We start from the raw sequence: 10,093 nt of genomic DNA, 5'->3' as shown, positions 1-10,093 counted from the left end.
TGGGATTAGGCCGACGGTCGTCACCGGCGAGGTCAGTGGCGGCGGAGTGCGTCGGGTTTCGCCCACAGGCGACCATTTGGACGGCGGTTTGGTGCTACACGTAGCTGGGGGTCGCGTGCATCTGGTAGTGCAAGTGGGAGAAGCTGGGGTGGTCTGAGTCGACGGCGGCGAGCACGAGTGCGGCGGCCGGAGTTCGGGTGGTGGCGGGTTTGGCGCTACGAGCGGTGGTTTGGCGTGCTGGGGGCACTAGGGAGGAGCTCTTGCTCGTCCGCATCCAAAGGAACGGACGGGAGGCCGCGAGGTGGCCGGAGTTGAGCACGGCGTCGACCTCGGCGGCCTCCGGAGCTCGGGCGAGCTCGGGGTCGGTGTTAGGGAGCACGGCAGGAGGAGTTGGTGCATGCGTTCGGCTCCTGGGAGCACGGTGAGAACGGCGACACGCTCAAAAACGGGCAGAGGCAGCTCTGGCCGCGGCAACGACATGGCACGGTGGCGGCGAGATTCGGGCACGACGGAAGAGGCGGCTAGAGGGCGGGAACGAGCTCTAGGAGGAGGGGAAAAGGCGGCGGGGCTCACAGTGGGGTCGGTGAGCTCGGGGAAGCTTCTGCGACGGCGAATTGACGGCGGCGATCTCCGGGCACCGGAGATGAAGACGACGACGCTCCGGTCGACTGGGGCCTCCTATGGTCGCATGCGTCGGGTGTGTAGCAACACGGGGCCGGGACGGAGCTCAGGGATGCGGAGAGGGAGCGAGGGGGTGGCTGTGGCCGCGGCGAACGGCGTCGGCACGGGTGTCATCTTACCTTTGCCCGGGACCGTTTGTGCCTTTTGGCACACGTATATGATAGAGTCGCTAGCATCCATATGGTAAAGAGCCCGGGCTGACATGGCTAGTCGTAAACCCAAAGTGGCACAGACTTACAGGGACAGGCATCCATGACCCAGCATCGAACGTGTCGGTCAGCAGCAAGTGGACCCGGGCTGTAGCACTGGGCTAGCAGGACTCCGGTAAACCGGGCTGTAGCGGGCTAACAGGACTCCGGTATCCATCGCGTGACATTTCCCCGAAGGGACAGACATAGGAACGAAGAAGGACACATGCCAGCCAGCCTAAGTGTTCCGGAGCAGTAGCAAGCTACCAAGGCTCAGTGGAGACACTAGGAGACATTTCCCGGTAAGAGAGGCTACTAAGAATAAACAACTAAATAGTCAGATCCCACACATACCAAGCATTTCAATCATACACACAATATGCTCGATATGTGCAAATACAACAAGGCATCACAACATGACTCTACAACACAAGTACTTTATTTAAGGCTCAGAGAGCCATACATAGCATACACACAAGTACGGGTCATAAGACCCAGCATTCAAGTCATACAGACATACAAGCCAACAGCGGAAGTATCTTGTCTGAGTACAGACAACTAGTGAAATAAAAGGGGCTTGAGAAAGCCTGTCTATACTACGTGGTCCTTCACAAGCTCAGGATCACCACCTGGGCCTCAGTCTACTCATCGATGTCAACGTCTATGAAGAACCCATCAGAAGGGGTTGCAGCGTCTTCTGAAAAATGTAAATTATAGCAACATGAGTACAAAGGTACCCAGCAAGACTTACATCAGATCCTACATACATGCATATTATCAAGAAGGGTTGGTGGGGTTATTGCAGCAAGCCAGCTTTGACTCTTGGCTAAGCTATCCTACGATACACCAACTTGAAATGGTTTTGCGCACACGAGTCCGCTACTCACCACTTCAATACACCCCCGAGGATCCACCTCCGCCATCCTACGGAAGAGCCATCCTCGGCACTCACGCTTATCTTGAGATTTTTAGCAGTATCCATTTACTTGTCTATGAACTGTATAGGCAACCAAGTAGTCCTTTACCGCAGACGTGGCTATTCGAATAGATTATGTTAACCCTGCAGGGGTGTACTTCTTCATACATGTTTCCACCACTTAGCGTCTGCACACGACATGTGCTCGGCAGACTTCAAGCGAAAGCCGACGTGGGTGTAGACCACGACCTACCTAAACACCTAAGTCTCGAGTCCAGGTTTATCGCCTATCCAGGTTCCATCCGCTGGGAGTCCGGCCGAGGTTTCCCATACGGCCCCGAACGATGTGTACAGGGTTCCCGAGATACCTAACGGGTATCCGGTACACCGTGCCACGTACCTATCGCATCACAGCCCACCCCTACGGTTAGCGCTGTCCACGGCCTCCAGTAGGCTACAAACACCAGAAACTACTTGCAACTCCCGGACAGAGGACTAAAGTGAATAAGAAGTCGAGCGGGGTCATATTTCAGGGCCCAATGCATGGTAGTAGATGTATCTTAAATCACACATACAGATCTCAGTGCTTAAGGTCGGCTTCAATGAAACAACCCACCATGTACTCCTACATGGCCTCTCATCGATACCTTTACCAAATCGTGTTCACCACATCACTCTCATTACCGGCATGATCATTTCACTCTAGACCATCACCCAGATGAACCAGACCTGACACGACTCTAAGCATAGCAGGCATAGCAGGGTAGGAACATCACACACATATGGCTCAATCAACTCCTACACATGCTAGTGGGTTTCATCTAGTTACTGTGGCAATGACAGGTCATGCAGAGGAAATGGGTTCAACTACCGTAGCACACAGCAGTTTGAAACGCGTTGTCTTAATGCAGTAAAAGAGAGCAGGAGCGAGAACATGGGATTGTATCGATATGATCAAATGGTTGGTTGCTTGCCTGATGGGTCGATGCACTGATATTGTTCTTCGTTAGGGTAATCACGGTACTCCTCGGAGGCAGAACCTGCCGCAAAGAACACCGATACACAACCATCACCAAACAATGTGCGACAATATGATGCATGCATGTAACATGGCAATATGAGTGTGTTGGGCTAATGCAAATAAGACCAGATGGGTTTGAACCAATTTGAACCAAAGATTCAATTTTCAAACTCATAAATGGCCCTTTAAAGTGCTTTATCTTGTTCTGCCCTAAATTTCAAGTTAGCTTGTTTAAACATGCATGAAACCAGTACAGATGGATAGATTGGATTTTTCTGATCATTTTTCATATATAAAACTTTGCATTTGGAGTTACAGATTAATTTCTATGATTTTTTGAAGTTTGGGTTATTTTCTAGAATTTATAAATCATTGTGGATTTATTTTAATTTCAGAAAAGGATTACTGCGTCAGCATGAGATCATGCTGACCTCAGCAAGTCAACAGAACGGTCCAGGTCAAACTAACCAGTGGGTCCCGCATGTCAGTAGTTTAATTAACTAACTAAAATTAGTTTAAACTAATCGGGGTTAATTAGCAGAGGGGGCCCCACTTGTCGTTGACTCAACAGAGTCAACCAGGGCCCACCCGTGGTCAGGTCAAACACGCCGGTGTCTAACCGCCGGCGAGCCCGACGCGGCGGCGGAAGTGGTTTTGGCCGTTTCGGCCACCAAATGAGGCGCGGAAGGCATCTAAGTGGAGCTAGGGATGAACCGCAGCTCTTGGTGGAGTTAGTTGGGGTCGGGGTGGCCGGAGTCGGCGCCGGCGACGACCTAGGCGGCCGCCGGAGTTCGGGTGGAGACGAACTCGGGGCTAGGGTGTGTGGTGAGGTGCGGGGAGTGCATGGTGCGTTTCTCCAATTTTTTTCATACGTTCACTATAAAAAATATTTTTCTTATATCCAAGGTGGTACTAAATTTTCGTGCTCCATCTGCTAAAAAATAAAAAGTTTTGTCCGGAATTTCGTACGTCGGCCGCGCGCACTAAGGCCCAGAAAAGCCACTCATATATATCCTGCGCACGCAGCTGAGAAACCTTATTTTTTACTCAGTGCGACATATAGTTGGAGCTTCCCATCGGTCGTTGGGCCGGCCCATTTTTATTTTCTGTGTGTTCTTTTTCTATTTTTATTTTTTCTCTTCCAATTTAATTTTTCCTTTTCCCATAAATTAATTTAATAAATTTCCCAAAATTTCGTTTTTGTACTATTTTTTGTTAAATCTTAGAATTTGAAAATTTGTTCCCACTTTCAAAAACATTTGGAAATTGAAATTTTTATTTTTATTCTAAATTTGTTTGAAAATAAAAAAAGTTCGCATTTTAAAAAAATTGTAATTTTTTCTAGATTTCTAAAATAAATTTCATTTAAAAAACAATAAAAAATCAAAAAATATTCATTTTATCGAAATGTTCACAAATTCAAAATAATGTTCGTGATTAAAAGAACATTTTTGAAAATAGATTTGAATGTTCAAAACAAGTTCCAATTTTAAAAAATTGTTCATAAATTCGGAAAATGCTCGTTTCTCAGACTTAAAAATGGTCATGTTTTCAAAAAGTTTTTGTGAATTTAAAAAAATCTTTCTATTTCAAATTTTGTTTTCCTTATTCTTCAAATTATACTTTTATTGAGAAAAAAAATTCTCACATGTTTTAAAAAATATCAGGTCACCACAACCTCGACAAGGAGGCGGACCTGAAGGAAAAAAATGCACGAATTGAATAGTGGCCGCCACTCCCACCAACCCCATTACTATAAAGATCTCGTGGGCCAAACATAACCCACGAGAACACCACAACTCTCTGCTCTATCGCCCCACTATTGTGTGGAGACCGTTTTGATGGACACATTAATTATTTCTTCCGATGCTTCTCGCAAAAAAACCCTCCCGTTGCAACGCACGGGCATATGTACTAGTATACATTAAAAAAAACTAACAGACGGCACCTGCAAACATAACTCGCTGCATCCATCAAGTGTGCTTGTCAGGTAATATCATCTCAAGGCTTAACACTAATCTAAAGGAGCAAGAGTATCCAAGGTACATGAACCATGCAAAACCAACCCCAGTTACACTGCAAAATTATCCCATCTAGGACTGCATAGCGTCATCCACATCTGCTTCCCCTTGCACTTCACTGAACATGTACTGGAACTGGACTAATCCATCTGCTAGGAAATGAGAAATAGGATTCAGTCATCTATGTCAAGTAACCATGCTGTACTATTCAGTACGACAATATAGCATTGATGTACAATTCAAACCAAACAATAATTAATCATATGGGGTAACTGTGCTGCCCATAGCTTTGGTCAATGTAATTTGGGCGCTGGTTTATGTATGTTAATTTCAGCTGAACCTTTCATTTCCGAGGAATCCGCAAAAAACTGACTTTATGTGTTATTGGTTTCATTTTGAATGAAATGAAATTGGGAACGTTGGCCCTTAATTCGAAAAAAGAAACATGCTGTCCAAAGAAAATTAGACAAAAAAACTGAACAGAAGCATTGAATGAGGGAGAGAGCTACCACCGAGTGGGAACGGGCAGGCGGTGGCACAGCAGGGGACTCCGAGAGGAGGGGCGCGGGCAGCCTCTTCGTGCAAGAATTTGATCAGGGGAGGAGCCGATGGCTACGCTCTGTAGGAAAAAGAAATCCAATCAGTAGGACTTACAGAGTGGCAGGTGGGTAATTTTCGTGAATGCCCTCACTGCGATGGAAGCTGGGTTCCAGGTGCTGCAAAAAATACAGTATGCCAAAGTCGCTGCATTTGCAGATTCTGGGAGCTGGAAACATGTTTGGTTGGGATTCTGCTGTGGGAAAGCAGAAGCTGGCTGTAAAAGCCGAACCAAGCGGACCCTCAAATGACCAGGGTCATATACCACTGCTTCACATACTAAACTCAAATTAGTATCAGCACACGTGACCATAGAGTATGCTATTTATAGCACCCGATGCAAATAGACACAAAATCCTACCTACGATGACTATCCAGGAACAGGGAACGAAACTCAATTTCTGGATTCTACTTAGTTTTATGGGAATTGCTTCAGTGCACCAGTGCTAGCTGAAACCTTTACGAATTCACAATAAAACAAACCCCCTACAACATAATTATCATATTTAAATAGGGTTTTATCGTCAAATCCTGTGAAAATTATGCCATCCAGATCAGTAAAGCCAAAAGCCCCATCCTGTATTCTGTGCATGCTGGAAGTTTCGATCTTAATCTACTGCACCAACCCTGCACTCTCAGACCACTATAGATGATACTGCCACTAGCTAGATGCCCTCACCGTTCTCACAGATGGAGTTACTTATTTGACAGCCTCGTAACATACATATTTATGGAGAACAAACACAGTTTTCAACGACATTACTTTAAAATTGTTGCAGATATTCAAAAATCAGGATGACAGGCCTTGGGTGCATTTCATGGATTTGAACTGTTGTTTGACCATGAACAGCAAGGTGGAGCAGCCAGTGCTAGTACGAATGTGGAGAAGTTCAGAGAAGCTCATGAGCATTTTAAGCTCATGATTAGCATCACGCAAAGCCATGAAATTGTAAAATGTAAGCTCAGAACAATTAATTAAAATGTATGTGTCGAGAATACTACCTGCGTCATGGGCAACTCAAAGCAGACATAGTTCCAGTAGTCAACTAACTTGTGATCATCAGGTACCACCTCCCTCGCCCTACCCGCACAAAATATTGCATAAGCATCAGCTGCGTACCTGCAGTAAGAATAACTTCTAGTTACTAATCAGACTGAAAAAGAAACACCATTGACAAATACTCCATATCCAACAAATGAATTGAGAGGGCAGCACTCACTTGCCGACGCCACAAAGCTGCGTAATATGGGTCCATTCATTTCCAACATACTGCTTGGACAATTTCTTGATATTGCGTGTCTTCACATGCTGCAACCCTAGAGGAGATAGATACTCCGCCATCTTGTCAGGATCAGCGTTAATTGCAGACCAAGGGTCAGGATAGCGTTCAAAGAAGCCCTCCAACATCCTCTTGACCTACATTAGTTAACAGAGGGGATTGTATTCTTGTATTTAAACTTGAAAATGGTATTGACGGTCAGGGAACTATTTCTTAAAACAAATGGAATACTAATCTAAGTTCAGCGCTACACTTACACAACAAAAGACAAGCACGATAAATAAATAGGAACATACAACATGCAACAGGTAAATTTGCCTGTGCAGCAACATGGTTCTCCAAAGATCCATCGAAACGAAACAGCAGTTCTCCTTGTATATATAAACTATAAAATGCATCTGACAATTCCAATTTAGTTATCCTCTGGACTTACAAATAGTGACAAACGGCATGATTGGCCAATTTTATATATGAAATAAGTGGGAACAAAGAACGATCACTAAGATTATTCAATCACTTTTACAGAAACACATGCAAGTTTATTTTGCTTTCATAGCTATCAGAACTCTCATCGGTCAAATTAGTTGGCAGGAATTCAGTTCAATGGTTTTGTTTCCAAAAGTTCATGAGGGAAGACAATTAATCAAACAATCTAGGAGCTTACCTGTATACCCTGTGTTAAGTTGAGGAACATGCAGATGAGCATAACCTTCCACGGGTCAGAGGCGTACTTCTCCTGCAAGAGATTATGAGGAGAGCGTGGCGGTGGTACCAGCTGGTCCAAGGGTACGCGCCGGTATTTGTCTGAGCGCTTCTCAGCAGTGGTAAACACTGGTCGTGGTTTCCTGATCCTCGTCTTCTTCTCAGGGGTTGTCTTTTCTTTTACATTTTGTTTCTTCTGTGAGCCTGAGGTGGAGCTTGAACCTGAATCTTTCTTCTTTGACTTGGACTGCACAGAATTGTTAGCCTTGAAAGTGTTGGAGGTTTCACTCGTAGTGAGCTCAGACAACTCAAATGGTAGATGATCAGTGCTTCTAGAAGGTTGGGGATTGAGATCTTGCCGAGCAGATCTGTAGCAGAACGGATCAAAGGATGCACCAGAAGGCGATGAATAATTGGGACTCTGCTCAGTGCAATTGGAAACCAAATCTTTGGGTGCCAAAAAGCCTTCAGTCAGTGTCTGCTCCTTTGTCATCTCCTTGAAGAGTTCGCATTTGCTGGGAGCACAGACATGGGCCTTCTTGCTGTTACTTTTTTCAATATTGTTAACCTTTGGAGCATCAGTTTCTTGGTCCTGCTCTGGTAGAGCTTTGGTTCCTTGTAGCTGAACACAGCAAGTCCGGCTGGAGTCAAATGGCAATCGTGACTTGCCAGATAGTCTCCTTTGCTTCTTCTCCCTCGTCTTGTTTTCAGGGTTTTCCTTTACTTCTACACTAACTTTCTCTTGTGATCCTGAACCTGAATCTTGCTGCTTTGTCTTGGACGCTAGAGTGGTGTCAGGCCTGGAAACTTCATTTGCAGCGAGCTGAGATGACTCAAATGATGAGTAACCTCGAGGTGGCAACCTGGTCAGACGATCAGGGGTTCTGGGAAGTGGGGGTTTGCGATCTTCGCAGACAGGGTTATAGCGAAACTGGTCAAAGAATGCACTGCAAGGCGATGAATGGTCAGCGTTCTGCTCTGTGCAACTGGCAACAAAATTGCTGAACGGCACAAAGCCTTCGGGCAGCGGCTGCGGCTGCTTTCTTGCCTCCTGGATGAGCTCACGGTTGTTGAGGACACGGACACGGGGTTTCTTGCCATTGCTTTTTTTAATACCCTTGCAGCCATCATTCTCTCCATCTTGTTTTGGTGGAGCTTTGGCTCCATGTGATTGAACACAGCGACTCTGGCCACGGTCAAGTGGTAATGTTGACTTGGCAGATGGTTCATGTCCCCTCCTCTGCTTCTGTTTCTTGGTCACCTTCACCTCCTGCTCCTGGATTGGGGTTTCGGCCGCAACAGATGTAGGAGATGACAGTATCTGCTCTACATGCTTGCGCTCCTTTTTAGTCATCATGGTCATGGCCTCCTCCCCCTGCTCTTCCGCCAGTGTAGGATTTTGAGCAAAAGACAGCGCATCCACCTTCTGCTCCTTACGCATCTTCCTCTTCCCCATCGTCACCGCCACCGCCGCCTCTCCCAACGTTAGAATTTTGGGAGCGGGCGACTGAAGGAATGGCGCAGCGAGTAGGGGCTTAGAGGCATGGCCAGGGTGAAGTGGCAATGGCGAGTTGCCGGATGGCTCCTGCCTTCTCCTCAGCTTCTGTTTCTTCACCTCCTGCTCCTGAATTGTAGTTTCTACAGCAACAGATGTTGAAGGAGGTGACAATATCTGCTCCACGCGCTTGTGCTTTTTCTTTTTTGTCACCATCATGGCCTCCTCCTGCTGCTCCTCTAAGGTAGGATTCTGGGCAAAAGGCAGCGCGTCCACCTTCTCCTCTTTATGCATATTCCTTTTTCTCATCATCGCTGCCGCCTGTTTGAGCGTTAGGATTTCAGGAGCGGCGGCTTGAAGGAATGGGACAGCGAGTGGGTGCTCGGAGACATGACTGTGGTGAAGTGGCAACGGCATGTTGCTGGATGCTTCCAGCCCCATCCTCTGCTTCTGTTTCCTGGTCACCTTCATCTCCTGCTCCTGAATTGGAGTTTCAGTAGCAACAGATGTTGAAGGAGATGAGAATATCTGCTCCACGCACTTGCGCTTTTTCTTCTTCTTCGCCATCATGGCATCCTCCCCATGCTCCTCTAAGGTTGGATTTTGGGCAAAAGGCAGCGCATCCACCTTCTGCTCTTTATGAATCTTCCTTTTCCTCATCATCACCGTGGCCTCTTCCAATGTTAGGATTCCGGGAGCGGGGGACTGAAGGAGTGAGGCAGCTAGTAGGGGCTCAGAGACATGTCCGGGGTGAAGTAGCAATGGCGAACTGTCTAATGGCTCCTGTGATTTGCCGGATGGTTCCTGGCCCCTCCTCCTTTTCTGTTTCTTTATCACATTCACCTCCTGCTCCTGAATCGGGGTTTCAGCAGCAACAGATGTAGAAGGAGATAGCAAAATCTGCTCCACACGCTTGCGCTCCTTCTTCTCCTTCTCCCCTTGCTCCTCTAAGGTAGGATTTGGGGCAAAAGGAAGATTCTGCTCTTTATGCATATTCCTCTTCCTCATCATCGCCGCCGCCTCTGCCAACGTTAGGATTTCGGGAGCGGGGGACTGGAGGAATGAGTTACAGGCATCGCCGGGGTGAAGTGGCAACGGCGAGTTGCCGGATGGCTCCTGCTCCATCCTCCTCTTCCGTTTCTTTGTCACCTTCTCCTCCTGCTGCAAGATTGGGGTTTTAGCGGCGGAGGAC

The 10,093-nt window shown here is 46.8% G+C and overlaps 1 protein-coding gene across 4 annotated transcripts; it reads right to left on the bottom strand.

The window, feature by feature from the left end:
* Positions 1-4,676: 4,676 nt before the first annotated feature.
* Positions 4,677-10,087, bottom strand: LOC119322443. 4 transcript variants are annotated; one of them, XM_037595931.1, is made up of 5 exons: positions 7,369-10,087; positions 6,645-6,841; positions 6,427-6,544; positions 5,337-5,446; positions 4,677-4,979 (listed from the first exon to the last, which is right to left on the bottom strand). In XM_037595931.1, exons 1-5 carry the CDS (start codon positions 10,024-10,026, stop codon positions 4,943-4,945), a joined length of 3,120 nt encoding a protein of 1,039 aa, XP_037451828.1. In that variant the 5' UTR covers positions 10,027-10,087; the 3' UTR covers positions 4,677-4,942. The 4 variants fall into 4 exon arrangements, with proteins under 4 accessions (XP_037451828.1, XP_037451843.1, XP_037451836.1 ...); XM_037595946.1 differs by having other exon boundaries at positions 4,677-4,976; XM_037595939.1 differs by having other exon boundaries at positions 4,677-4,976; positions 5,340-5,446.
* Positions 10,088-10,093: the final 6 nt, after the last annotated feature.

The sequence above is a fragment of the Triticum dicoccoides genome, chromosome 1B, assembly GCF_002162155.2.
Source record: "Triticum dicoccoides isolate Atlit2015 ecotype Zavitan chromosome 1B, WEW_v2.0, whole genome shotgun sequence".
Lineage (NCBI taxonomy): Eukaryota > Viridiplantae > Streptophyta > Magnoliopsida > Poales > Poaceae > Triticum > Triticum dicoccoides.
Note: the sequence above shows the minus strand (reverse complement) of the source record. Positions and strands in the feature narration are given on the sequence as shown.

Bases quoted from the DNA above. Each gene is read 5' to 3' on its own strand.
- LOC119322443 (XM_037595931.1), bottom strand. From the start codon at position 10,026: ATGGAGCAGGAGCCATCCGGCAACTCGCCGTTGCCACTTCACCCCGGC. The intron at 6,842-7,368 runs GTAAGCTCCTAG...TAACTAATGTAG, and splicing joins ACTTAACACAGGGTATACAG to GTCAAGAGGATGTTGGAGGG. The intron at 5,447-6,426 runs GTAGTATTCTCG...TTTTTCCTACAG, and splicing joins TTGAGTTGCCCATGACGCAG to AGCGTAGCCATCGGCTCCTC.